Below are 27,410 nucleotides of genomic sequence, written 5' to 3'. Positions count from 1 at the left end.
GCCGCTGGTGTCCCTCGGCGGTCTTTTGAATCCCAGCTCCACCGCTCACCAGCTGTGTGATCTTCAGGAAGGCTCTTGGCTTCTTTGGGACTCAGTTTCCGCATCTGTAAAATGGGGGTGATAACAATGGTTCCCGGGCCAGGCCTGGGAGCAGGACGGACCCACGGGCCAGAGCCCACGTGGGAACATCCTGCCCGCTAGGCTTTGTCTGCTCCACCGTACTGCCTGCCCCTCTGCAAGAAATGCTTTCACCCTGGCCCACCCCATTGGGTGCACCCTCCCTGGAGGCAGGGACTGGTCTTGCAGTGTCCCTCCCCTTTCTCCCAGGTAGCGGTCCCAAAGCTTTTTCAACATGGCGGGCAGATCAGGCACTCAAACCCCAGCGCCAGCCACCTGCCATCAACTCTGGTCCCCACTCCAAACCCAGCATTTCGGAGAGTGGGGCAGCCCCATCTCCAAGGTCCCTGAGGGGGAATCTCACCCATAATGGGTAATCGCGACCCAGGAGAGAGGGCAGTGCCGTGAAGGGCTCTGTGGGATAAAGAGGAGTTCTCCTGGTGACCCACAGAGTTTTGTTTTGGAGGAAACATGCACACCCGAGGCCACAGAGGTTGAAAGGAGGGCTCATCCCTGACATTCCTCAGTCCATCTACCTCACCCCTAACACACCCCACGGGGCTGGACTCCTGTTGCCTTCTGGGAGACTCACGCCTTCTCCAGGTGAGAGGTACCCCTCATGGAGAGATTCATTCTGAGAGCTGTGAATACGAACATCGTCGATCCTACATTCAGGGCTGCTGTTCGTTCTTTCACTCAACGTACACGAATTGAATGCATGCTGAGCGCTAGGTCTCATTCTAGGTGCTTCGACACGGTGGGGAACAAGACCAAAGACCGGGTGCTACCCTCCACTTGCTGACATTCTAGCGGGGCGAGGCAGACAAAAAGCAAACACACAATGGTTACACAAGACGACGTCAGATCGTGATTCAGAAGGACATGGGGGGAACAAGTCAGGGCCAGAGAGTGACCAGTGAGGGGTTGGTTGGGGAGGGCCCTTTGAGAAGGCAACATTTGGGCAGAGCCCTGGAGGAAGTGAGGGTTGGAGCCTTTTCACAATCTGAGGGAAGCGTTTCCAGATGGAGTGAACAGGATGTACCCAGGCCCCGCAGTGGGAAGGAAGGTGGTTTGTTTCGGGGACAAGAGGATCAGTGTCACTGGGCCACATGCAGGGACAGGGCAGAGGAAGGTAACAAACGGGGGAGGGGTATGCAATGACGGCGCATGTTATTTCAAGTGTGACAAGGAGGAGGGAAGGGAGGGCTTAGGGTAGGGGTGTCTTATCTGGGCTTTAGACAGACCTCTGGCTGTTGCCTGGAGGGCGCAACGGAGAGAGGCTAATGTGACACTCCCTCTTCCAAAGCACCCTCATTCCTGTCCTTTTTTGGAAGGGTCTGCCTGCCCCACGGTTTATGGAACAAAGGGAAAAGCAAGGACTGACTTTGGAGCCAAACAGATGGGAACTAAATCTCGGCGGGGTGACCTGGGGCAGGCACCCCTCTCTCTGAGTTGTTTCCTCATCGGGGGAGGAAAGCAGTGAGTAGGGTACGAGCCCCAGCCCGTGTCAGACACACAGTGGGGCCTCCTGCAGCCCCAGATAAGCCCCCTTCTAGCTTTGCTCTTCCCTCCTCTTCCCACCTACCCCCCCTTTTTCTGGGAAAAAAGAAAAAGGTGACCAAGGGGTGATGATCAGGGTCTCAAGGAAGGACTGAGGGAGGCGGCCAGTGCCCTGGGGACACCAGCCCCGGGCGGAGGGGGCAGATCTGCCTGTCCGACATACAGAGACACCTAAGTCCCCCCGGGGTGGGACACGGACAGAGATAGGGTAGATCTAGGGAGGCCAGTCTGGGCCCCGTCACAGGAGCTAGCTAGGAGGGAGACACCTGCAGACAGACCACTAGGCCTCCGTGAGAGATGGTCGGGAAGAGAAAGGAAGGTGTGAGCGATTTGGCAGAGGGCATGTCCCCGTTTCTATTTTTAATAAGGAGGCCCGGCAGACCCCGGGGGTGCTCAGGGGAAAGAAGGGGTTGGCTGGGGCCTTCCGCTCACCCCTTAAAACACCGCACCGCTGGTGCATTTACACTGTTCATCAAGAGCGTGTACTTTTGTAACCCTTAAGAAGAGGCACGTGAACACACGGGCCGTCAGACCAGATACTGTATTTTTGGAGTGGGGGGTGGGCTGGGGGACCCGGAAGAATGCACCGGGATGGGGATGGGGACTGGGACGGCGGGCTGCACCCAATGCCCGTACTCCCGAGGGCTCCGCCAGAGGAGAGGATGGAGAAGGGGCGGCGGTCTGCGGACGGGCAGCGCCTCGCACCTGCAGCCCCTCTGGCCCCACCCCTGCTCCTTTGCCCAAGAGGGGCCCGGGTGCCTGAGGGGCAGGGCTCGCCCAGGCCCCGCCCCTGCGCCCCCGTGGCCCCCGTGCTCCTGGCCTCCTGGGGCGGCTCGCAGTCTCCCGCCCCGCCCCTCCGCGCGTGACCTCGGCCCCGCCCCCGCGAGCCCCCGCCCCGCCCCCCCGCCCCCTGCCCCCGGCTCCTCTGTCACTTCCTGATTCCCGCTTCCTGCTTCCCAGAGGCCGGGATCCGGAGCCGCCCGAGGCCGGTGCCGCAGTCCCCGGCGTCCCCGGTGAGCGCGGCGGGCCGGGACTGGGGTCGCGGGCGGGGGACCCGGCTGGGCTGCGGGGGCGGGGCCGCAGGAGGCTGGGGTGGGGGTCGCGAGTCCGAGGAGCCCTTCCCCTCCGCGGCGCCCCACCCTCTGTCCCCACTCCCTGTGGCCACCCAGCCTGTCCCCTCTTGGTTCACCTTGGACCCCGCTCCGAAGGCGCCCTGGGATGCTCTGCGGCCGGGAGCGGCGTCCTGACCACCCCCCTCCCCCCCCCCCCCCCCCCCACGCCCAGTCCTGCCAGGCCCCCTGGGCCGGCCTGGGGCTCCCGGCAGCTCCCTGCACATTCCTGCAGGCACTGCACATTCCCTGGGGCTCGGAACTGGGGCCGAGTGCGGCTCCACAGAGGAGTCCTTTCCTGCCTCTTGTGGCTGTCCAACCCATCAGCCAACTTCCAAATCCTGGGCAGGAAGGAGCCTGCTCGCAACTGACCAGGACCCTCCGGGGAGCTTGCCCTGCTTTGGCACCTCCCACTTCCCCCACACATACCAGAGTCAGGGAGGGGCCTGGGTAGGGTCTCCGCAAAGCCCCTCCCCACTCAGCAGCGCGGGCCTTGGGTCAGTGCATTTACCCCCGCCCCGGAGTAACTGAAAGCCAAGAGGGTTACAATGACCAGGCCCCTGGTTGCATCCTCCCCACCTCCCTTCATGCAGCCCCTGGGAGGGATGGGGGTTGTTGGGGTGGGTGAGGGCTGATCCAGGCCTCCCCGCCCTGCAGACATGTCCTTCCGCAAAGTGGTCCGGCAGAGCAAATTCCGGCATGTGTTCGGACAGCCGGTCAAGAATGACCAGTGCTACGAAGATATTCGAGTGTCCCGTGTCACCTGGGACAGCACCTTCTGCGCAGTCAACCCCAAGTTCCTGGCGGTGATCGTGGAGGCCAGCGGCGGCGGTGCCTTCCTGGTGCTTCCCCTAAGCAAGGTGGGCCCCATCAGGGCTGGGGGAAGGACTGGAGACTCGGCCACACCTGCTGGGCCTATCTGCTCACTTCACATTCCGTATCTCGCCCATCCCCACACTGTTGGACAGGTGTCATAATCCACATTTATTGCCCAGGTGGTATTAGCACAGATGGAGAAAGTTTTTTATTGCCACCGAGGCAGAGTCAGGGCCAGAGGCAGAGGCAGAGGCAACAAACATTTCCTGCTCACCCTTGACTGCCCCTCTCATGCCCGCAGACGGGCCGCATCGACAAGGCCTACCCGACGGTGTGTGGACACACGGGACCCGTCCTGGACATCGACTGGTGTCCCCACAATGACGAAGTCATCGCCAGCGGCTCAGAGGACTGCACAGTCATGGTGAGGCACGGGGCTGTGGTTGGGCCCGGGTCACAGGTGTGGCTCGAGGCTGCGGGCAGCGGGGCCGAGCAGAGGCCTCCATGGGCATCCCCACCCCTCCCACAGGTGTGGCAGATCCCGGAGAACGGGCTGGCCTCCCCACTGACGGAGCCGGTAGTGGTGCTGGAGGGGCACACCAAGCGAGTGGGCATTGTCACCTGGCACCCGACCGCCCGCAACGTGCTACTCAGTGCAGGTCTGCGCCGCCCGCCCCCCCCCCCCCGCCCCTCTCTACGCACGGTTCCGGAGCCCCAAACCCTCACCCGGGCCCACGTGACAGGTGGTAAAGCTTGACCGCAGAGGTCAAGAGGCCGGGTCTGGGCCCGGGAGGGTGGTCCAAGCCAGCCTGGTGGGCTGATGGCCCCCTGCCTGGCAGGCTGTGACAACGTGGTGCTCATCTGGAACGTGGGCACGGCGGAGGAACTGTACCGCCTGGACGGCCTGCACCCCGACCTCATCTACAACGTCAGCTGGAACCGCAACGGCAGCCTCTTCTGCTCTGCGTGCAAGGACAAGAGCGTGCGCATCATCGACCCCCGCCGGGGCACCCTGGTGGCGGTACGTGGCCCTGGAGGGCCGGGATGGTAGTGGACAGGCCCAGGGGCTCTGTCGGGGTGCTGTACTGACCACTGTGTCCCCGGACAGGAGAGGGAGAGGGCTCACGAGGGGGCCCGTCCCATGCGGGCCATCTTCCTGGCGGATGGCAAGGTGTTCACCACGGGCTTCAGCCGCATGAGCGAGCGGCAGCTGGCACTGTGGGACCCGGTGAGTGGCCGTGGCCAGCCTGAGGGGGCAGGCTTGATCGAGACTTGGGCCCCACCCTGGGCACGGAGGGCAGGAGTCACCCCGGAGAGAGGCCTGTGGTTCCCAGGTTCTCAGCCTAGCACCTGAGGCTCCCGGGACCTGGAACCCTGCCAGCCTCTCCTGTCCTTGCCCCTTGCTCTCCAGCCTCCCCGACTGCCTCCAGCTTCCTCCGAGTCTCAGCCCACATTATTCTTGCCAACCGAAAGGCCATTCCCTCCTTTGCTTGCCTGTTCCCATCTGGCTGCCCTTCAGGACTCCGTGCAGAGGCCCCCTCCTCCAGGAGGCCTCCCAGCCCTTCCCCTGAAGTGCTCTGTCCCACAGCCCCGTGCTTCTGTATGGTGACCTCCGCAAGTCCCTCTGAGACAGAGCTGGTGCTGCCTGGTGCCCCCAGCTGCCACGTGGTAGGGACTTTCTCAGCACCGGCTCAGTGGCCCGCAGTAGGCTAGGAAAGTGAGATCCTGGGAGTGGAGGGGATCCAGGAGGGCGGGAGAGAACCCGTCTGGTGTGGTGGGGGCAGTGCCAGCTGGCATGTGAGGCTGCTTGGGGCCAGTCCTGATGGGGGGCTGGGATGGTGAGGAGAGGCGGGGGAAAGACTCTGGCCTGACTGCCCCCCACCCCACGTGCCAGGAGAACCTCGAGGAGCCCATGGCCCTGCAGGAGCTGGACTCCAGCAATGGGGCCCTGCTGCCCTTCTACGACCCGGACACCAGCGTGGTCTACGTGTGCGGCAAGGTGGGGCTGGGCAGGCCTGACGGGGGGCAGGGAAGAAGGCTGCCTGCCTGAGCGCTGACCCCTGCCCCCTCCCCCGCCACAGGGTGACTCCAGCATCCGGTACTTTGAGATCACAGATGAGCCCCCCTACATCCACTTCCTGAACACGTTTACCAGCAAAGAGCCCCAGAGGGGCATGGGCAGCATGCCTAAGAGGGGCTTGGAGGTCAGCAAGTGTGAGATCGCCCGGTAAGAAGGGCCTCCCAGGTGGCTGGCTCCAGCGGCAGAGGCCAGGCCATGGCGGCCGTCCAGGGTGAAAGGTCAGATCTCCGGAGGCTGCTCAGAGCAGGAACCAGCCCACAGCAGGGCCAGGGTCAGAGGTCAGAGTGTGGAGGGGCTGGGGCGAGGCCTGGGAGTGGAGAGTGCAGGGAGCCGAGGGAGCCAGTGAGGGGGAGGCCCCACCCATGGCTCCTCCCTCCCCCGCCTTTCCCAGGTTCTACAAACTGCACGAACGCAAGTGTGAGCCCATTGTCATGACCGTGCCAAGAAAGGTGAGGCCACCCGGTCCCCCGCCCACCCACTCGGGCAGGCGTGAGGTCTGTGAATGGGACACGGTTGAGTATGGATGTGGTCAGTGGGCTGGTCATACCCAGGCGGGTGTTGGGCTTTGCCAGACAAGACAGGCAGGGCTGGGACAGGTTGAGCTGAGGCCCTGCTCCGGAAGAGCCACAGGAGATGGGACAGGAGCCGGGCAGCTGTGGAGGGCTCCCTGTAGTAGGACACAGGACCGACAGCATGGCTAGGGTGGGCATAAGCCAGGCAGGGGGAACAGAGGTGAGAATGGAGAGCGGACGGGAGTCTGGCTGTGGGGGGGACTCCCATGAGGAGGGCATCAGTCCCGTGTGGCCTAGCCTCAGATGTCCAGCCAAGAGCCTTGGACGAGCTTCGTCCTCCACTGAGTGGGCCGTTGTGCAAGCCGGGCACGTCCCAGGGAGCAGAGCTGTGAGGGAGGCTGACTTACACGGCTCCCAGGACCCCGTGAAACCACGTAGCTGGCCCCTGCTTAGGAGTGTTGGGAAGGCTTCTGAGGGGGTTGTTGGCGTGTCCCGAAGGGAAGTGAAATGACAGGTTTGTGCTTGAGAGAGGCCGCTGGAGGCCAGGCCATCGGAGGATGGGTTGGCAGGGTACAGGCCTGGAGGCCAAGGCAGTGATGAGAGGGCGGCTGCCCAGGGTCCCGATGAGAGGACCCTGACACTGGGCCCCTGACTGATCCCGACCTCCCCCACCCCCTGCCCAGTCGGACCTCTTCCAGGACGATCTGTACCCTGACACGGCTGGGCCTGAGGCGGCCCTGGAGGCAGAGGAGTGGGTGAGCGGGCGGGATGCCAACCCCATTCTCATCTCCCTGCGGGAGGCCTACGTGCCCAGCAAACAGCGGGACCTGAAGGTCAGCCGGCGCAACGTGTTATCCGATAGCCGGCCTGCCATGGCCCCCAGCTCGGCCCGCCTAGGAGCCTCCACATCCGCTGTCGCCACTCACACTACCGCCCCCAGCGGCGGCCTCGCCGGAGCCGGGGTACGTGCCTCACAGTCGGGGCGGTGTTGGGAAGCCCCAGGTGTCACCCTGGTCTGCTGTGTGCGCCCGAACCATTCGCCGCCTGTCTGCCGGGCTCAGGCCCCTGCCTGGTAGATCTGGGGAGGGCTGCAGCTCCACGACACCTGACCGCCTATCCCCCCCCCCCACCCCCACTGTCCCTGCAGGAGGCTGGGAAGCTGGAGGAGGTGATGCAGGAGCTCCGGGCACTGAGGGCGCTGGTCAAGGAGCAGGGGGAGCGCATTGGCCGCCTGGAAGAACAGCTTGGCCGAGTAGAGAATGGGGACGCTTAGGACCGCAGGCCCAGGGGGTGCCACTCCCCCTCACCTCCTCCTCCACTCCCTTCTCACCCAGCCTCTGTTGGCAAGTCCCACCGCCAGCTGGCTGCCCTCTGCGCCTGCCCAGGGCCTCTCGGGCAGGTTCGGGGGCAGTCCACACCCTGTCCCATCCTGTGGGCCCAGGCTAGAGCCACCACCTGGCTCTTGTCATTGTTACCGTGGAGGGTTTTTGTACCAAGGCAAGCTTCTACTCTGAGGGACCATCTCCCCCCCAGTCCCCTGCTCCTTCCGCAGAGTAAGCGGGAGGCACAGGCTCTATATTTTCATTCCAAATAAAATTCTCTTTCTAAAAGCCAGGTTTGCCATTCTGCAAAGGGTGGGGCTGGGAAAGGAAGTCTGGAAGGCTGGGGACAAATGAGGCCGACGGGGATCCCAGATCTGAGGGAGGTCTGGGGGCCACGAGCATCCCCCACGGCCAGCGCTTCCCTGAATTCTGCCGAGTAGAGAAACTGAGGTCGCAGACCTGTGGACACCCGGGACGGCGTCCTGCTTTGAGCTGGTGCCATTCCTCCTTTTGGAGGCCTGGTCACAGGCCCCAGAGCCCAGGCGTCACCCGGCGAGAGACCTATGAGGCTCTGGTGTGGGTCAGGGTGGTCCCGAGAGGCCCAAGGCCCCCCACCAGGGGATATGGCAGGGAGTGTTGGGTGGGGTGTTGTGGGCAGGAAGCGGAAGCGTCGAGTAACCCCCAGCTGCAGCTGAGCGCGCCAGAGCTCACTTCCACTCAGCACAGTCAGAGCTGGCGGTGGGCGCCTGAGCACTGAGGCCGGCGGACTGATGGTGAGCCCGGGAGCCCACTGGGCCCTGCAGTGGGGGCGACAGGTCGGGGCTGGAATGTCTGGGCCCTGGGAGCTAAGGGAGGATTTCTCCCCCACGCCCCACTGGGGCCCACGGGCAGAAGCAGCCGGTCAAGGGCAGAGGCGGGAGACCCCGGGCGAGCGTGGGGCAGAAGCTGGGCCTTCCTCTCCCCTTACCGCCGAGCTGGGCCTCCCTGGGATTCAGAGTGTGCCCCCAGCACCCCACTCCGGGCCTAGACCCCCTTCAAGAACCTTTGCTAGACCCTCTCTCTCACCCGCTCTGCTTGGGACCTGGGACCTGGGCAGAGCCTGCCTGCATCCCTGGAGCCCAGGCAGAGAGAGGGCCTGGGGCGCGCGAAGAGGAGGCTTGCTTGAAACCTCGGCACCCCTCCCCCCTCTGCCACCTCCCCCCTCTGCCTTTTTCCAACCGCAGGCTTCCTCTGTTAGCAGCACCAGCCTCCCCCAGCCCCTGGCCCTGCGAACCTAAGGCCCCCAGGGGACGGGGAGTTGAGCGGAAGTGGTGCAGCTGGGGCAGTCCCACGTGTGGGAGGGAAGAGGGGCTTCAGGGGCCCCCATCCTGAGGCCTGGCCGGGTGGAGGGTAAACAGTTGTCCTGGAGGTGGTCCCTCCATCCCAGGCCTCAGGAAGAGCCAGCCCCGACAGCCAGCCTCGCAGGCCACCTCTCTCCTTCGACACCCCACCCCCACCCCACGGGCAATGTGGACACTTTCAACCAGTATTAACTGAGCACCTGCTATGCGTGCTGGGAATTCAGTGCTGGAGCCGTAAGGATCCCTGTCTCCCTGCTGCTCACGCCGCTGGGGCAGAGACGGGGTAAATGGCAAGCACCTGCCGGCTGTGTGAGGAGCGCAAGGGAGAGGAAAACAGAGCCAGGCTCGGCCAGGTGTGGGGGGGGGGGGGGGCGGGGAAGCGGCAAGGCAGTACTCCGGGTCAGATCGGGCCTCACGGAGATGGTCTGAGCCAAGGCGAGCCGGCAGCCGTGTGGCTCTCGGGGATGGGGCATCTGGGCGGAGGGACCAGGCAGCACACGGTCCCCTGGCAGGCGCAGGCTCGTACAGCGCAGGTGGGGTGGCGAGGGCAGGGCATCAGAGGCTCCGTGGCCGGATCTCAAAGGACCGGGGCCCTGCTAAGGACTTGGGTTTTTCTGCTTGACTGTCCCCATTTTGCCCAAGAGGCAATTGAGGACCCAGGCACCAGCTCCCCCCCCTCCCCGCCCAGCCCCGGTGACGGTGACGAGCCCCCGCCTGTCTCCCCGCAGGACCTGCCCTGTGCCCTAGGGCTCGGGACACTGCTGGCCCTGCCGGGGGTCCTGTGCTCGGGCAGCGGCGCCTCGGACGGCGAGGGCCCCAGCTCTGGCACGGTCGTGCTGCTGCTGCTTCTGCTGCTGCTCCTGCTGGCCACCGGCCTGGCGCTGGCCTGGCGCCGCCTCAGCCGCGACTCGGGGGGCTACTACCACCCGGCCCGCCTGGGCGCCGCCCTGTGGGGCCGCACGCGCCGCCTGCTCTGGGCCAGCCCGCCAGGCCGCTGGCTCCGGGCCCGGGTTGAGCTGGGGCCACCCGATGAGGACCCAGAGCAGCAGCAGGACGAGCAGGACGAGGAAGAGGACTACCACCTGGTCGGAGGCCTGGGGGAGACACAGTCCCGGGACGAGGACCAGCCGTGCGGAGAGGGGCCCGGCCCACGGCAGGCGGCAGAGCCCGCTGAGGAAGCACGTGACAGCAACGCCGACGGGGGCCTGGGCCTCAGCTCCCAGGGGCCGGCGGGCTCAGGGGGCAGCGCTGAGGCCCTGCTGAGTGACCTTCACGCCTTTGCTGGCAGCGCGGCCTGGGATGACAGCGCTGAAGCGCCCGAGGGCCAGGGCCTCCACGTCACCGCACTGTAGGAGCCCGCGTGGTGTCACATCCCCGTCGCCGTGCCTCTGCTTCCCAAAGCCGCCACGGCCGCTTGGACACAGCCTGCCCTGGACCCACTGTCGCCCACATCCCCAGATGGAGAGTCTCAGACTATCACTCCCCCACCCATTCGGTCCCCAGAGCCGTGCATCCCTGTCCCCATCGGGAAGGCCACCCATCCCTAAGGGCACTGGGCAGCCACCTGAAATAAAAGCCCTCCAGCCCTGTGGCTCTGTGGTCCTGCAGCGACCCTTTCCATCTCTTAGCAGGGGCTCCTCCCGGCGCCACCCCACCCACTCCTGCCCCCAGAAATCCAAGTTCAAGAGCCAGGTCAGTGCCATGATTCAATATTTTAATTCGCTAAGGGCACAGCTCAACTGCAGGAGGCCAGCTGGGCGGCAAGGCCACTCCACTGACAGCCACAGCCTGTGGCCCTCTGTGGGCACGGTCCAGGGGCACAGCCACCCCCAACAGAGACACACCCTCACACACACTCACTCCTGTACTCTTGGACACACCTCCAGGCCTCTGGAACTGGCCCAGGGTCCCGCTTGCCCTCACAGCCACCCATCCTCCTAGCGCCCAGGGCGCCCACGGCCCCTCTTAGACTTCTTGGTCCCTGAGGGGGGTCGGATGGGGAGGGGGGCAGAGCTCGAGGGTGGCGGTGGTGGTGGCAGGAGAGGAGGTAGAGGGGACTCCGTGGGCTCCAATGGGCCAGGGCTGGGCCGGAATCCCTCAAAGGGTGAGAATTTCAGGGGGCTGCAGGGAAAACCAAGGCTGAGTCAGCACCTACTGGCACTGGGGTCAGAGGGCCAACTTCCCCACCCGCCTGGGCACACAGACTATGAGGTCAGGTGCCCAGCCAGGCAGCCTGTGCCACGAGGGGTCCCCAGCGGTAGATGACAAAGCAGAGGCCAGCACTGAGATTCAGCCAAGGCAGCCCTGGGGTGGACGGGGCAGAGCCAAAGCTAGAACTGGCCTCGTGCTCCAGCTACACACTCCCTTCTGCCCTGTGGTACCTGACCGGGGTCCGGGGGCTGCTGTTCAGGCGCCTGGGGGAGCGTAGCTTGGGCTGGAAGGAGAAGCCCTCCTTGCTGCTGTCCAGGACGGAGGGTGCCACGTACGTGAAGCCCTGGGAAGGAGGTGCAAGGCAGGGATGGGCAACGCTCAGCATCCCCCACTCCTTGGCCACAATCCTTCCTGTGTCCCCATAACCCTCGGGCCACAAAGGACCTCACCAGGAAGGCCTGGTTGGCGCTCTCACTGAGGGCCGTATCATCTGGACTGTCCACTGGCGTCTGCCGTGTGAAGTGGATGTCAAACTGGCTCACGTCCTCCTCTGACTGCTGTGAGCGACCCGAATGGGGAGGAAGGGTCAGGGAGCGTCCAAGGTGGGCCCTCCACCTGCCCCCAGGCCGGTGGGACCTCCACTCACCAGACAGGGCCTGAAAGGGGGGTCTACGCGGCGAGCCAGGAGGTCATCCCAATTAATGTGTCGGAAGAAGGGGTGTCTCTGTGGGTAGAGTGCCCCCAAACACCACCATTTCACCCTCTTCGGCTCCCTCAGTAACTCCCTCTGCCCTAAGGCCCTGCCTGCCCCCTGTCCTTTGGGGGCTCAGCCCCGCCCTCTCCCGATGGTCCCAGACCCACCTGCACATCAGCAGCGTCTCCTGGGCCGCCACCCATCCGTTGGCTGGGATTCCGCTTCAGAAACTGCGGGGCGAGGGCAGAGGGTGAGGGTCTGGGGGATAGACACTGACTGTGTGTTCCCCTGTGTTCCTGGGGGCTGGCTGGGGCGGGGAAGGGTGGAGGAGGGAGAAGGCCTCTGGAGTTGGGTCTCCACCTACGGGCCACCCTAGGACTTCCAAACTTGGTCCAATGGGCCCTCTGCCATGAAGCCTTCGTAAAGGCACCTTAGTCACCGGGATCACTCCAGGGCACTCCAGCAGGGATCCAGTCTCCAAACCCACCCTTCCCACTTTTATCCCTAATGATTGCCTTCGTGATGGGAGAGCAGCTAGCTCATCGTGAACCTTTTCTTTGGCTGATGAGAACTTGGACTACAAATATGTACAGGGTCAGCAGCTGGTCTACAACAGAGCTAAGGCACAAGCTCGGTGTCTTGGAACCCAAAGCAGGTGCCGCTTCATCCCAAAGGCACACTGCACAAGTGGGGATGTCGCACAGCCCAGAGGACCCCGTACGGGACCTAGAAGACATGGGGGCTGGACCAGGGGCAGGAGGGAGCCCAACCCCCCTCCCTTTTTTTTTTTAAGTTTATTCATTTATTCTGAGAGAGAGAAAGAGAATCCCAAGCAGGCTCTGCACTGGGGCTCGAACTCATGAACCGTAAGATCGTGACCTGAGCTGAAATCAAGAGTCTGGACGCCTAACTGACTGAGCGCCCCCAGGCGCCCCCGGAGCCCACCTTTTTGACGAGGTCCCGGGCATCCGGGGTGAGGTAGGGGGGCGGTGTCAGCTTCCCTTTGATGATCTTGTCCATGGTTTTCTTCCGGTTCTCCGCAGTGAAGGGTGGCTGGAGAAAGCAGACAGTGAGAGGAGACTTGCGGGCTTCACCCCAGGCCCTGCCCCCGGCCGGGATGGGGACCCCCTCCCACCCCTCTCCCCCCTCCCCTCCTCCCAAGGAGGCTGGACTTGCCGATCCAGTGAGCATGTCGTACATCAGGGCCCCCAGGCTCCACCAGTCCACCGCCCGGTTGTGGCCACTGCGCACCAGAATCTCGGGGGCCCTGAGGGGACGGGTGAAACCATCAGCCCGGCCAGGCCTTTCCCGGCAGTTCTCCCCACCCCTGGTCCCAGCCAGGTACCACCTACATGTACTCAATGGTGCCACAGAAGGTGTGGGTGACGGCACCCTCATGGATCGACTCCTTGCAGAGTCCAAAGTCTGTCAGTTTGATGTGGCCTGGGGAAGATGTTGGAGAGGGCGGTCAGGGCCCTGGCTCACGCACGGTGCTCCTCGGCCCTCCCGGCAGATTCTGACCCGCCTCGCAGCTGCGGGGGGGCAGGGTGCACGCGCGCATGCGCACCCTGGCTGCTGAGCATGATGTTCTCAGGTTTGAGGTCCCGGTAGATGATGCCTTGGGAGTGCAGATGGCCCAGGGCCAGCGTGATCTCTGCCAGGTAGAAACTGCAGAGACAGGACAGGGTGAAGGCAAGGGTAGGGGTGGGGCTTGCTCTGGGGAGAGGGGATCCCTGGAGCCCCTCAGGAGAGGCAAGAAATAATACCTACCAGGCCGTGTCTTCCAGGAAGATGCCCTCTCGCTCCAGATGCGTGAAGAGCTCACCGCCTGCGACACAAACACGTCAGCAGCTGTGTGCTGGGAGCAAGTGCCTTCGCGCTCTGAATCTTGGTTTCTTCTTGGGGAGAGTGGGACTCATAATTCCGGCCCTACCTGCCTCACAGAGCTGCCGTGGGGATTCAATTCAATTCAGCAAACATCTACCGACGCCTACTCGGTGTCTGGCCCTGTGCTGGGTGAAGCTGGGGACACAGAGATGAAGAGACCCAGCCATTGCCCTCAGGACGCTCAGTCTAATGGGGAGACAGACATGCACACAGGTGCTCTGACATGCCAGACTGAGGCAACAGCTCCAAGAGCTTAACCCAAAAAATCTCACAGAGGCGGCAAAATTACTCCTAATGTGAGGGGACACAGCCCACGGTAGCAATGAGAATTAAGGGGGCGCTGAGACAGACACAGATACTGGAGCTCACAGGGCCCATCTGGTGCAGATGGGACAGGGGGAGGGGTCAGGCCCCACCACTTCGTGGCCAGCAGGGGGCACCAGGCCAAGGAGGCCAGGCTTATCTGAGCAGTTACAAGGAGCCATGACTGTGAGTGTTGGGGACAATTCCATGCCGACACGACGAGCACCCTGGGAGTTCGTGGAGGAGACATTAGGAAGAGGGGGAGCTGAAGGCCTCAGGCCCGGTTTGGAAACAACTGTGACTCGTGCCCTCCCCTCAAGAGAGTGGAGATGATGGAGGACGCTGCCAAGAATGAACCAGCTGGATCTGGGACCTGATGGGACACAGGGCACCCAGGAGAGAGGAGCAGGACATGAAGGGGTGGTGGATGTGGACAAAACAAGCCCCTGGGTTTCTGTACGAACTCCCACTGTTCCCGTCCACCCCCAATACAGGTGAGGGACACAAGAGGTGCTGGACAGACGTTTGCTGAATGAATGGATGGATGGATGGATGGATGGATGGACGGACGGATGGATGAAGGGATGGATGGACAGACGGATGGATGAGTGTGGGGGCCCCCTAGCCATTCTACACACCACATCTCTCCGGGCTTCCCCCAGAGCTCCCAGTGCTTCCTGGCTGGTTCCCTGGCCCTGGTTCCCCCGCTGGGCCCGCGCTCATACCACTGAGGCACTCGAGGATGAGGTAGAGTTTGCCACCAGTCTGGAAGGCATAGGCCAGTTCCACAATGAAGGGGTGCTTCACTGACTCTAGAATGTTCCGTTCAGCCCGCGTGTGTGCTGTGTCCTTGGCGTTGCGCACAATTTTGGCCTGAAGAGGCGGGGATCACAGTCAGAAGGTGGGTGCCTCGGGCTCCTTTAGTCCCTCCAGCCATTACCCTTCCGCCACCCTGTCTCACTCCATTGTATTTTTTCACAATCCCGCTAACGACGGTCATCCTTCTCAAGGACTGATTTATCCTCTAGAGGTATATCTCCACTTTAGCACGGATGGCATTTGGGGCAGGTAATTCTTTGTTGTGGGCGCCGTCTTGTACATCGGAGGATGTTTAACAGCGCCCCGGGCCTCTACCTACTGGATGCCAGGAGCACCCTCTCCAGCTGTGACTCAAAAATGTGGAAATTGCCACATGTCCCCTGGGAGGCAAAACAGCCCATAGGCGAGAACTACTATACAATAATATAACCGCAATGGACAATAAACCAGCAAATGCCCAAGACTGGCACCATTTCCACCATCACGTTCACTAGTGTCTTCCCAAAGCCTGGAAGAGTGCGTGGGGAAAGGCAGCCACCGAGTAAGGATTTGCTGGCTGAACCAATGACTCACCTTCCTCAGGACTTTCATGGCATATATTTTTCCCAAATTGGTGCCCTGCACCTTTCGCACTTGGAACACCTGTAGGGCAGGGGAGACAGGATTAACCTCCCTCTCCATAGTCTACCTTCACAAAGCTCCACCCTAAAGCTCCGGCCTTGAGAGAGAGAGAGGCCTAGGCCCACCCAAGGGTGGGGCAGGAAAGAGGTCGGGGCAGACTGTGAGAGGATTTGCCTTTCCCTCCTTTATGTTTTTACCCCAGAGATCTACAGAGGCTCTAGTGATCTACAAGTCTAATTTGTTTTGAGACCCTCTGCTGCTGCAAGACTGAGGCAGGGAGACCAGCAGGGGAGAAGGGCCAGTACCTTGCCATAGCCCCCCTTGCCCAGCACACGCAGCAGCTCAAAGCAGTGGGGCCCGATGCGCTCGGGGCCCAGGTTCACACTGGTCTCCGTTAACTCCACCTCCTCGCAGTGTCCCACAGGCCTATTGACGCAAGAGGTTAATGGGGGCAAGGCTCCAGTTCGCCCCAGCCCTTTCCCTCCCTGCACACCGCCCCCCCCCCCCAACACAACCCGCACTCACTCCAAGCCAGCCGCCCTCAACTCGCCATGGGGCCACACGTCCTGTGAGAAACCGAGGGGTAAGAGCCAAGGAAGGTACCAGGAGCCCTCCCCCTCAAGCTGGACTACTTGGCCCGGGAGAGGAGGGGGTCAGGAATGGGAGCTAGGGGGCGACGGGCCAGCACTGGGGAGGAGAGGCCGAGGGCAGAAAAGGGAGAACCAGGGGAAGGGCTGGGGACCTGGAAGACAGGTCGGGGTGGGTGAGGATGGGTCAGAACTTAATGGGGGCCGGGATCTGAGACACCGGCTGGGGGGAAGCCAGAGCCATTCCACCGCCTAGGGGGTGGGATCGGCTCCGGGATCGAGCCGCGCCCAGGAGGACCACTCACCGAGGGGCTGAACTCTGGCTCGCCCTCACTGCCTTCCTCCGTCTCCAGGTCCAGGTCAAACACGGCCGCCATAGCGGCGCCGGCCCGGCGGGCCCCTCGGCCCTTGCTCGGCCGCGCTCGGACTGACAGTCCGGGGGGCGGAGGGTAGTCTGTACATCATCACTCCGCGACCGAGGCCGCGGCGGCGCGCGCCGATGACGTAGGGAGCTGCCCCCTCCCTCCCCCAGGGCCGCTTAGTCAAGGAGGGGAGAAAAGATGGCGCCCAGCGCAAGGCCTCTCGGGAACCGGCTTAACCCTCTTGGGCGGGACCTTCTCAGTCTTGCCTGCACTGTTCCCCCGGGGCGGCACCGGACAAGGGCTACCTGGAAGGCGCTCATCTTGGTTCTGGGGAGAGTTTGAGTGTGCCTGGGACAGAGGCACAGGCAGGTATGGCTGTAAACTTAACTCCCAGCCCCGTTCAAGCCGTGCGCTGGCTGCGTGGCTGGGTGGCTGGGTGCTGGCTGGGTGGCGAAAGGCAGGTCGCGTCTCTCTGTTCGGTCCTGAAAGAGAGGTAGCTGCATCTCAGTCCCCTTAACGTGCCACCTGACTCGAGGACCCTGCAAGTCAAAGCATATACTGGGTGACGACGGCTCCACGCCCAGGTCAGGCTGGGCTTTTTTTGCCAGCTTCTTGCCAGAAAGGATTTGGGTCTCATTGATCCACCCGTAAATACGGGCTTGTGTTGAAGTTTGCTCCCATGCCAATTTAAGTACATTTCTTAATTTTGCTACTGGTACAGAATAGGTGCTTAATAAAACTTGGTTAAAAGAATGAATGAATGAATGAATGAATGAATACACCAAACTGGGTCTGTGACTTTAGATTTGGGCATGGATTCTTGTTGGGGTTCTGGGCGGGGGGGGGGGGGGGAATGGGGGGATGGGACGTGAATTTGGGCCACACCAGGTCCTGGATTGCTGGAGGTCTGATTGCTGGAGGCTGTCCGGATGTGCATTCCAGGTGGATGGGGAGGTGAGATGTGAACTCAGATGGACAGAACTCAGGAGTCTCCAGGCTGGAGGAGGTTTTATCTGGTTGGATGTGGCCCTCTGTTGAAATCCCACCCTCCACAGACTCTCAGGTTTGGGTCCCGTTGTGGGTGACCATGGCAGGCCCCCCCGCTCATGGTCAACCCAGAGGCCCGGCCGGTGTGGTGTTTTATCCTTCGCTCCAGATGCTACAGGTATCCCGTAGCCACCTCTCCCTCCTCCCTTCCCCACCTCCCATCTAGCTGAACCTGAGAGGTGTTGTCCAAGTCACAAGAACCAGATACCAGATACTTCATTAGTCTAGAAGCCTTTATTTGGGGAGGGATGCTTGTGGAGCTGGCCACAGCTCCTGTGCTGTACAGAGGCAGAGTTATTAAAACAGCCTCCCCTGAATTAGGAAGGGAGTGTAGACTCTCCTCTGCCAATGCTAGTTATGCCAGAGGCCAAAGCACCAAAGCTTGGTGGAGAAGGTGCATGCTGCATGGGAGAAGGCGTTCGCTCGTCTTAAGGCCACATACGAGTGAGGGCGGGGAGGTGAGTGGGGTTTAGAAGCTGAGTGGGCACATGAGGCTTAGCAGAAGTGGAAACCTGAATCTTGTATCTCGTCCCTTGATCCTCTATCTACTGTGGTATGACCTTGAGGCAATGGTTGTTCCTCCCTGGGCCTGTTTCCTCATCTGTAGAATGGGGCGGTAATGCCTGCCTGGAGAGGAGATGGTTACTGCTGACCCCAGGCCACCTGCTTCTACCGCTGAGGCCAAATGAGGCAGGCCGGGCACTGCCGAAAGTTGTCAGCAGGCTCTAGAGAGATCCTGGAATTTGCTAAATGAGGGGTGAGAGGAAGAGGACAGGGTTTAGTCTCAGGTTTTCATAGGATTTGTCCAAGGCCAGGGGCCAGCCAGCGTCTGTCTTCCTGTAGGCTGCAGGAAGAGAGGCAGGCAGACCTGGAGGGATGACAAGGATGGGCTAAGTTTGGGCCTCTCTCACCTCCCTGGGGCAGGTGTGTGTGTGTGTGTGTGCAGCTGCTGTTGCTTCTCCACGGCTAGAGTCTTGGGACAGGATTGGGGCCTTTGGGCTGGACTAACAGCAAAAGGGGCCAGCGGCCCCCCCAGGATACTTTCTTTTGTGGCCCTCAAGCCAGGATGCCTTAATGTCAAATGGCCCTGCCACTCTGGAACAGACCTGAGGCCTCCGGGTGAGCCAGGCCAGAACTGGGGCAGGGCTATAGGAAGAGAGGCACTATTTGAAGTGGGACAGGAAGTGGGCAACAGGGTAGTGGGGCCCATCGATGCCCAGACCCTGGCAGAGGCCCAGCAGGCGGAGACGAGCCTCAGCCAGGCTGGGCCCGGCACAAGCCACACTGCAGTAGGGCTCCTCGTAGTCACCAGGCACCAGGACCTCCTCCAGCAGATTGAAGCGCAGCAGGCCTTGGTCATGAAGAGCCTGCAGGGTCTCACGGCTGGCGGTGGAACTCAGCGTCTGAAGGTGCTGGGAAGCCAGGCACATGACGCCCACCAGGTGGCCACGGGCGCGTGGGTGGCTGGGCAAGGCAGGCCGCAGGCCACAGGCCACCATAGCTGCAGCCAGCAGCAGGTCCACACCATAGAGCTCCAGGATCCAGTCTCTCAGGTAGAAGCCACCCATCCGAGGGTTGATCTCGATGAGTTTCGGCCCGGCCCTGGTGAGCTTGAGCTCCACGTTGAAGACCCCATCCAGCAGCCCGCAGCCCAGGCAACAGCGGAAGGCCGCCTGCACCAGCTGTGCCTCCTGCTCCGGTGCCAGCCCAGTGGGCATGCAGGCCGCCGTCTCAGTGAAGCCAGGCAGCCTCGTGGGGCCATTGTCGGAGACGAAGGCGGCCAACAGTCGCCCACCATAGACCACCAGATCCACGTCGTGCTCGGTGCCCTCGATGAACTCCATCAGCAGCATGGCATTCCCCCAGCCCAGCCCGATGCCGGGGTGGTCGGCCTCACCCTGCAGGTCGCGGGTGATCCGGGAAAAGTGTTCGTGGCACTGCGGTGCGTCCTCCACCAGCCGCACACCCACTGCGCCTGCCCCAAACTCCAGCTTCATGACACCCGGCAGGGGCACCTGGTGGACGGCCCTCTCCACATCGGCCTCACTCTCCAGCGGGCAGCAGGGCACGGCATGGAGGGAGGGCGCGGGCCAGGGTGGGCCGTGGCAGCGCAACAGGTGCAGCTGGGTGCAGCTCTTCTGCTTGGCCAGGCGCATGGCAGCCGGGGGGCTGCAGGGCAGACCCAGCTCCTGGCAGAGCAAGGCCGTGAGTACTAGGCAGTCGTCCCAGTAGGAGAAGCAGCCATCGAGCTGCAGGCCACGTGCCCGCACCAGTTCCGCCAGCAGCCGCGCATTCTCTTCGTCCCTGCGGTGCTCTGTCACATCAAAGTGGATGAAAGTCTGCACCAGTTGGGATGCAAAGTGGTTGGGATCCGACTCCACTAGGTGCAGCTGCAGAAACCACCAGAGGGCAACACACCCAGGTCAGCCTCTGCCGGACGCTGGGGAGATAGGATGGGGCCGCGAACGTGGTTCTGGCCCTCAGAGGCGACGGAATCACCGGTTCTAAGTGCTCAAAAAAACATCTGTTGATGACTGACTAAACGGAAGGTGCAGAGATAACACACTTAACCCAGCCTGAAGGGGAAGGAAGGCATCTCAAAGGAGGCAATACTTCGGTCGGGAGCTGAGTAAGAATCAGCCAGAGGAAAGATGGCAGGAGGGAAAGGGTGTGATCTGAGTGGGCAGGGGCTGGAGCAAAGAGAGAGAGAGGGCTGCTGGGCTCATTCTCACTCTGACCAGAGCTTGTAGGGGAACCACCAGGGTTAGGGTTTGGGACAGGTGGTCTGGTGGCTTTGGGCATCATGTTCTTGGCCATCATTCACCCAAAGAGTTCTGACCCTCAGGGGGTGCCCACAAAGGAATCCAGTGGGGCCCTGTGCCCCAAATCTCACTGCCCGCTGGGGGAACACAGACACAAAGCAGCGGGTAACCAGGGCAGAAGAGAGGGGAGGGTGGCTGTCTGCACAGTAACACTAGGCGACGGGAGGAGTGGACATTCCAAGTGGAGAACACCGTGTGCAAGGCAGGGAGTGAAAAGACGTGGGAATGGCTGGGGGGAGAATTTCCTAGGGCGCGATGTACTGCAGAAGAGGGAAGAGGAAGCCACTGTGGTAGATTAGGGCCGCAAAGAACCTAGACATTTGGCCTCTGTTTTATCTGTTCAGTGCAGATAAGAATGTCTGCGCCGCCTGCATGGCCCCGGATTCTGTGATGTGAGGCCACTGCTCTGAATCTGATTCGCGATGTGTAAGCTGCTCCCCAGCACTCTCCTCACGCCCTCGGGAATCCAACCTCGAAGGGTCTGCCCTTCCTGCAGCATAGGGCCGGGCTCCTCAGCCTGGCATTCGGGGTCCCGGTTCTGATACTACCACTGAATGACCCCCTCCCCCCACCACTCCAGCCCTTCAACGCTGGTTTCTTTTTGCCCCGAAGGGCTCTATGCCCTCCCGGGGGACCTCTTACACCCGGCTGGAGCAGAACGTGGCCGGGGGCCAAGAAGTTTAGACTTCTAATCTTGGGCGGGGCGGTGGGCCCCACCCCTACTCCTGGGCTCTAAAGCCCCCAGCGGACACGCCCGGCTCAGGCTCCGCCCCTAGCGGTGCTGGCCCCGCCCCCGCGCCCAGGGCACCGCCTCCACCTCCACTGAGGCCCGGGGGGCAGGCCCGGCCCCGCCCACCTTGAGCCCGTAGTCGCGCGCAGCCTCCCACACGAACTTCTTGCTGACGCCGCCCGCGCCGATCAGCAGCAGCTGCTTGCCCTCCATGAGGCAGTGCGCCGAGCGTCGCAGCATGGTCTCCACGAGCGGCGCGGCCGCGGCCTCCCGGGCCGCCGGCTGCGAGCGCTGCGCGGCCCACAGCCCCTCGAGCGCACCGCACGCCTCCAGACACAGGCCGCCGTTCAGCTCCAGGGCTACGGGGGTCAGCGCGCGGTCTGCCACAGTCAGCGCGAAGTCTACGCCTGGGCCGGGGCGGGAGGACGCGGGCTCAGCGCCGCGCGCCCTCCGGCCTCGACCCCCGCCCCCGGCCCCGGCCCGGGCCGCCCGCGCTCACCGAGGAAGTCAGTGCGGGCCCGGCGCCCGCCGCGCTGCTCAGCGCTCAGGCCGGCCTCCAGGGCCAGCACGGCGGCCAGCGCGGCCTCGGCCGCTGCCTTGACGCGCCGCCGCACGACCGCCACCTGCGTCGCCTCACCCAGGCCGCACCGGGCCAGTGCCACCTCCAGCGTCTGTGGCAAGGAGCTCCGGTGCCGCAGAGGCCGGTCCTCACGGCCCACACTGCACACCACCTGGGCAGGGTGTGGCTGGGGGTGTCGGTCCGAGAGCAGCCCTCCCGGGACTGACACTGCTCCCCCATCCCCGCCCCTGCACTCCTACCCCGGTGCCCGGTGCCCGGAGATCCAGGCCAGACCTCTCACTGCGCATTCAAGTACCCCAGTCCTCCTTTGTGACTTACGCTGCACAAGCCACTTTCTCCTGCCACTGCCCATCTGGTCCTTTACACCCTGAGGGGCGTCTACCCAGGCTTCCGGGCCCGGCTAGGGTCTCTGTTCCCTGAAGGCTCCAAGCCTACTTGCTGCTGCGGGCCCCGGGGGCCCGTGCCACCCCGCTTGGCTCAGAGCTATGCTCCCCGGAGGGTCCTCAAGCTGCCCTAAGTTCCTCAGCTTGGAGGCCCCCTCCTAAAGGCCCTGGACACTGGAGGTTCAGGGACCCTCCGTCAGCCCCTTCTGTGGGCAAGAGCTCCTTGGGAATAGGATTCAGCCCTGGGCCCTGGTGCCTAGTATGGAGTATCAGAGCTCCTGATGGAGGAAAGGTGCAGGAAGGGGAGGGAAAAAGCTTCAGACCCAGGAGTCCTCCAGGACACCACCAAGATTCCGCCCAAAGATTTTGTCCTCTCTCTACCCAGGGGCCCTCAGCAGCTCATTGGAGCTGGGCTGGGTTGGGCTGGCCTGGGCTGTGGCAGCAGGGTCAGGACCCGAACCTGGGCCACACTCACCTTGCTCAGCAAGGGCCTGTCACCCTGTGTCCGACATACCACAGCACAGATCCGCACAGCCAGCTCAGGGCCAGGTGGGGGACTGCCTGGGGAAAGACATGAAGCCTGAGCCCAGCACAGAGCAGCCAGGAGGCTGAGCCGGCACCCACTCCTGGCTGGCGCAGGTGGCTCTCACCTGGGAAGGGCAGCCGGGCAGGTGGGCACACAGCCTCCACCAGGACACTCTCCTCCTCCTCCAGTTTCTCCAGCAATGCCAGCACCATGTCGACCACTGTGCCCAGCTCCTTTCGCGAGTACAGACGCAGTGCCTGCCGCCCCCGCCAGCGCCAGCCACTGAGCTTCACGGCCACCTGCAACAGGGAGGGGAGGGGGGCCTCCTTAGCACCCCACGTACGTATGGGGTGGGATGCTCACACGTAGGATCCAATGTGTAAACTGAAGTAAGAAGGCAAGGGGTCGCCACAGAGATAGGCCAGCAGCAGGACCCCAAGTTGGGGACAACTTCCCAGCAGGACTTGGTAACCATCCGTGGGTCCCATCCCGCTGGCATCTGCACAGACCTCGGAGGCAGGAACCCGTTACCTGCAGGGCATCACCCAAGGCCTCGGAGTGCAGAAAGGCCTCTACTTCCTCCTTCACCAGTGTCTCCTGGCCCTCTTTGCCACTCAGCTCCACCAGCCGTAGTCCTGGGCTGGCATCCCCTACCCGCAGCAGTGCTGGTGGCTTGTAGGTGAAAGCCAGGGTAGCTGGCACAGCCACGCCACCCTGCTGAGCCAGCAATCTCCTGGTCAGCAGCCTGTCTTCCAGCAGCCGGGCCAGCTCAGCTGAGGCTCCTGTGGGGCAGGTCAGGTCACGGGCAAGTTCAGCCGCCTCTCGACCCCGGCCAGGTCCCAGCCCCAGGCCCGCCAGGAAGTAGGTGGCTCGGCGTGGGGGGACAAAGTCATCCAGGAATGTCAAGCCCCCCGGGTAGAAGCTCACGGCCTTGGAGACCAGCAGGGCCGACTCGCCCGGCTGCCCAGGTGCTGGCACCTTCATCAGCCAAGCAGGGGACAGGCAAAGGAGCATGTTTCCTGCGGGCAGAAGGAGGACGGCTGCTGGCCAGGGAAGGCTTAATGCCCCCAAGCCCTCCACCTCCAGCCGGGGGACCCCGGGTAGTAGGGGGCAGCTGCTCCCAGAACCCACCCCCACTCAGAGCATGGCAGCTGGCCCAGTGGAATGCAGGCAGTTGCCAGGGTCAGTGGGTATTTTGGGATGTGGCCGGGCCAGGGCAGGGCTGCCCTTTCTGCAGGAGGGGGTGGGGGAACTTGGGCACACACTCACCCGGGCTCTGGACCCCTCCTTCCAGCAGCACGGACAGAAAGGTGCTGGGGGATCCCAGAATGCATAAGGTCACCTCCGCACCAGGGCAGCCTCGGGAGGGGGAAGAATGTGGCCAAGCTCAACAGAGGCTCCCCCCGATATCTTTCTGCCTACCCTCCCCTGTTCCATAGCCCTGCCCTCTTCTTAGGCCCCCAAGTCCTTCCCAGAGTGGGATGAGAAGAGTAGAGAGGACAGAGAAGAGACTGGAGAGAGAAGGGGCGCTGCCTGCCCATCCCACCCCATGAGGGTGGCTCCCTTCTCTCTGCAGCTGGCCTGGAAGATACTGGAGGCTGGGTGACCGGAGACCTGGGTTCTAGCCTGAGCTCTGACACTGACTTTCTCTGTGACCCAGGGCCCCCATGTCTCAGTTTCCCAGTGTGTGATCCCCAGGAGAGCCCAGTCTGTGATTTTCATGTCTTCTACCTGTGAACCCCTCTGTCCACACAAAACCTTTGTGGCCATCTAGTATATTAAACAGATAAAGCAGGGGAGGAGTCTTGAGTCCCAGCTGTTAGCAGCTCCCAAGGCACTTCTATAGAAGGTTTCGCTCCACAGAACATGGATTGCAAATCCCATGGCTGGGTCTTCCGGGATACGAGGGAAGTCTGGATCTCTGCTTTACTGGTGCCAGATGCCCTTTGAAACAATACTTGCCTGCCCAAAGTTTACTGGCCTTGCTTCCCTGGCTTCAGATCCAGACAGAGCCTGGGGGAAGGGGCTGACCTTGACAGGGATGGGAAGCAGGCCGGGCTGAGGGTGCCTCCCTCCCCCTCCCAGGGATACACCCCTCCGCGGAGCCCTCGGATACCTGTGCGGGGCACCTGGCTGCGGTCCTGGGTCTCCGGCAGGCCAGCTTGCTGCAGACAGCTCTGGAGGAGGCTGTAGTGGTAGACGGTCCACGCCCGGGCCTCCGCTCCCTCGAGGGAGCCCTTGCAGTCCAGGCCCACGTCATGGCGCCAGGAGCCAGAGAAGCAGCCTGGGGGTGGCAGGCCAGCGCCTCCTCCCCATGGGCCCTCCTCTTCCTCCGGGTCCTTGGAGGCCAGCGGGCAGTCCCACGCGGGACCCAGTGGATCCAGAGAGAGCTGAGAGGGGCAGAAGCGGTGGGTCTTGGGCAGAGTGGGCAAGGGGCACATTAAGTCACCCAAGGGTACAAGCCCGCCACGCTCCTGACCGTGGGTGATGTTTGGGGCAGACCCTGTCCTAGGAACCAGGAGAGGATGGAGTCGGATTAGGGGATGAAGGCCCGTCCCCAGGAGCAGGCAGGTGGGAGTGCCCCGGGGAGGGAGGGGTGGGTAGAAAGCAACGTGCTGCTGGCTGGACCACTGCCCCCCATCCCACGCCAAGGTCTGCCCTAGCTTGGTTCACAGGACCAGAGGTTTTGGTCTGTTTGTTCATCAAGGCAGTCCTGGTGCACAAAACAGTGGCACGCCATAGCTCCTCGACCAATGTTGACTGAAGAAGAAATGAACAAACGAGCCGAGCGATCACTCTCGAGCCGCTCATTTCTCTCTGCTTGTCCGTAACCTCCCATCACAGAGTTCTGCTGAGGCCTAAATACGTAGATGGATCCGGTCCACTGCCATCAAAGTAGGTCTTGAGGACCTACTGTGTGCCCAGCCCTGTGCTAGGCATTGGCAGGGGAAAAAGCCGGTGCCCTTTTTACAGATGTTCTGAGTCATGGAAATGCTTTCTTTGGGTGAAATTTTACACCCCTGCCCCTCTCTGAGTCTGGCTGACTCCCACAGGAGGCCGCTCAGAGGCTCAGTGTGAACACAGTGGGGGACACAGGTGGGCCTGTCCTCCGGGGGACAGGCTGGGCTACCTCGTGAGGTTCCTTTGGGCTCTGTGGGGGCCTGGCATCTGCCCTGTCCCACCCCAGGATGCCAGTGAGGCTTGGACTACAGTCATGGGGAGACCGCGTGCTGTGGCCCCGGAGGGCAGGTCTGGGCCCGAGACCTGGGCTTGAATCAGAGCTAACCAGTGCCAAATTTGGAGCCTCGTGCCTTCTCTTGGAAGGTGTGCTCCCCGAGAGCCCAGACTGTGTGTTCACTGATACATCCCCACCCCCAGAATGGTGTGCACAGATGTACGTGCACAATAAGTGTTGCAGGATGAATGGGTGCGTGCCAAAGGGGACCAACAGTGCCCATCCCCGGGGCTGATGGGGGAGCGCCTGGCACACAGAGCTGGGAGGCAGCAGGGGTGTGTGCAGCTGGTCGCAGGCCCCAGTCGTCTGCACGGGGGTGCCCCCAGGGTTAGGCTGTTGGATGCCAAACTCTGCCCTCTGAGCCCTCCCTCTGGCCAGGGGCTTGGGCCTTGGGGGGGAACGACCGGAGGATACTCACCATCTTACAGGTGGGGTGGCTGGCAGACTAATGGCAGAGACAAGGGGAGAGAGACCAAGGCGGGAGTCAGGGCAGCGGGGTCTGTACCCCACTGCCCAACCCCTAAGACGGGAAGAGAGGTGGCCGCCGCGGTGCCTCCCCCTCACCCCGTCCCTGACAACAGGTATCCAAGGCTGCCCCACCTCCACCCCAAGGAGGCGGGGAGATTTCAGCCTCCGGGACCCCACGGATCCTGCACCCCTGAGCTCACACATCGCGGGCTGAGCCAGGCGGTCCTGGGCCCTTCCAGCGGGCGGCGAACTGGGTCCCCGAGGCCCCTGCCCCCGCAGCCCCGCTCCCTGGCTCTCCCCGGGGCGCGGGCAGGAGCCGGGGTACCTGGAGGGCGGCGGCGGCGGCGGCGGCGGCGGCGGCGGCGGCGGCGGCGGGGCTTGGCGGGCGGCGCGGCGGCGGTGGCAGCAGGGCAGGAGCGGGTGGCGCCGCTTTATATAGCAGTCCCCGGGAGGGAGTGCCCAGTGCGGGGCGGGGGCGGCGCGGGGCCCCAGCCAGCACCCCACCCCCCACCGCCCCGCCGCGCGCGACCCAGCCCGAGACCTGGGCTCCAGGGTGGAGACGGGGAGAGACGGACAAAGTGGAACAGCCGGCCAGGTGCCAACGGACGGGGATGGTCGGAAGAGAGGGTCACAGACACGAGGCTGTGGGGAAGAGAAGGCACAACCGGGACAGGGGCAGAGAGAGCCGAGAGAGGGACAGAGGGAGAGAAAGTCCGGGAATGAAGGAGGGATGGAAGAAAGGGGGAGGGAGGCGCGGAGGGAGAGGGAGAAGCCGGAGAGGGCAGAGACCGGTGGCCGGGCTGCCCTTGGCCTTTGGGGGTGGGGTGGCCAGGAGAGCAGTCGGGGCACACAGTCTGGAGTCCTGCCCTTGGATAGAGTCCTGGGCTCCCTAGCGCATCCAGCCCACAGCAATGTGTCTCAGCCAGAGCACTCTGGCCTAGGGCAGACTGTCTCAGAAGCCCCTGTTAGGCAGGGGTCCCCATACATCTGTGGGGTTCCTGTCTCACCTCTCCTGGCCCCCGCCAGAGCAGGCACCAATCAGTAAGAAGACCCCACGAGTGGGGCAGTCCCAGTTTCCTGGGGTACCCTCTGCCCTGCAGGGGGCCAAGAGGGAAGGGGGTGCCCAAGCTGTGGGGTTCCCAGTGGATCTGAGCACCGGTGGGGGGGGGGATGTATAGGATCTGCCTCGCCCAAGTCTGCTGGACGCCAGCGGTCACACCCAGTCTCCCCAAAACAAACAACATGACGCCCAGGTGCACTCACCCAAGCACCCACAGAAGAACACCTCAAGAACTTCTCGAGAAGCCCGAGCTCCACTGTGATCCCACTGGTGGGTGCA

The 27,410-nt window shown here is 63.0% G+C and overlaps 4 protein-coding genes across 8 annotated transcripts; 2 read left to right on the top strand and 2 right to left on the bottom strand.

The window, feature by feature from the left end:
- Positions 1–1,143: 1,143 nt before the first annotated feature.
- On the top strand, positions 1,144–7,804 carry CORO1B (coronin 1B). 3 transcript variants are annotated; one of them, XM_047071684.1, is made up of 12 exons: positions 1,144–1,249; positions 2,638–2,690; positions 3,444–3,646; positions 3,904–4,026; positions 4,132–4,261; positions 4,442–4,623; positions 4,711–4,830; positions 5,497–5,601; positions 5,684–5,829; positions 6,074–6,131; positions 6,878–7,156; positions 7,342–7,804. In XM_047071684.1, exons 1-12 carry the CDS (start codon positions 1,227–1,229, stop codon positions 7,465–7,467), a joined length of 1,548 nt encoding a protein of 515 aa, XP_046927640.1. In that variant the 5' UTR covers positions 1,144–1,226; the 3' UTR covers positions 7,468–7,804. The 3 variants fall into 3 exon arrangements, with proteins under 3 accessions (XP_046927640.1, XP_046927639.1, XP_046927641.1); XM_047071683.1 differs by lacking the exon at positions 1,144–1,249 and adding an exon at positions 1,578–1,596; XM_047071685.1 differs by lacking the exon at positions 1,144–1,249 and adding an exon at positions 1,587–1,605.
- A 397-nt stretch (positions 7,805–8,201) lies between these two features.
- On the top strand, positions 8,202–10,447 carry PTPRCAP (protein tyrosine phosphatase receptor type C associated protein). Its single transcript, XM_047070893.1, has 2 exons — positions 8,202–8,289; positions 9,585–10,447. The coding sequence occupies exons 1-2, from the start codon at positions 8,287–8,289 to the stop codon at positions 10,206–10,208; spliced, it is 627 nt and encodes a 208-aa protein (XP_046926849.1). The 5' UTR covers positions 8,202–8,286; the 3' UTR covers positions 10,209–10,447.
- A 106-nt stretch (positions 10,448–10,553) lies between these two features.
- RPS6KB2 (ribosomal protein S6 kinase B2) lies at positions 10,554–16,397 on the bottom strand. 2 transcript variants are annotated; one of them, XM_047070892.1, is made up of 15 exons: positions 16,224–16,397; positions 15,857–15,897; positions 15,637–15,757; positions 15,284–15,352; positions 14,617–14,764; positions 13,472–13,529; positions 13,269–13,369; positions 13,054–13,144; positions 12,878–12,968; positions 12,647–12,754; positions 11,869–11,931; positions 11,654–11,731; positions 11,457–11,561; positions 11,238–11,350; positions 10,554–10,977 (listed from the first exon to the last, which is right to left on the bottom strand). In XM_047070892.1, exons 1-15 carry the CDS (start codon positions 16,293–16,295, stop codon positions 10,794–10,796), a joined length of 1,443 nt encoding a protein of 480 aa, XP_046926848.1. In that variant the 5' UTR covers positions 16,296–16,397; the 3' UTR covers positions 10,554–10,793. The 2 variants fall into 2 exon arrangements, with proteins under 2 accessions (XP_046926848.1, XP_046926847.1); XM_047070891.1 differs by having other exon boundaries at positions 11,457–11,564; positions 16,224–16,394.
- Positions 16,398–17,555: 1,158 nt separating this feature from the next.
- Positions 17,556–26,162, bottom strand: CARNS1 (carnosine synthase 1). Of its 2 annotated transcripts, XM_047072145.1 has the most exons (9): positions 26,022–26,044; positions 24,485–24,758; positions 23,638–23,727; positions 22,900–23,387; positions 22,493–22,667; positions 22,318–22,403; positions 21,379–21,610; positions 21,006–21,286; positions 17,556–19,717 (listed from the first exon to the last, which is right to left on the bottom strand). In XM_047072145.1, exons 1-9 carry the CDS (start codon positions 26,022–26,024, stop codon positions 18,491–18,493), a joined length of 2,856 nt encoding a protein of 951 aa, XP_046928101.1. In that variant the 5' UTR covers positions 26,025–26,044; the 3' UTR covers positions 17,556–18,490. The 2 variants fall into 2 exon arrangements, with proteins under 2 accessions (XP_046928101.1, XP_046928100.1); XM_047072144.1 differs by having other exon boundaries at positions 24,485–26,162.
- Between the last annotated feature and the right edge of the window lie 1,248 nt (positions 26,163–27,410).

This window comes from Lynx rufus, unplaced genomic scaffold (assembly GCF_022079265.1).
Source record: "Lynx rufus isolate CCGP_SWC_20201006 ecotype Redwood Valley unplaced genomic scaffold, mLynRuf1.p SCAF_9, whole genome shotgun sequence".
In the NCBI taxonomy this organism is placed as follows: Eukaryota; Metazoa; Chordata; class Mammalia; order Carnivora; family Felidae; genus Lynx; species Lynx rufus.
The sequence above is the reverse complement of the archived record's forward strand: the minus strand, read 5'-3'. Positions and strand labels throughout refer to the sequence as shown.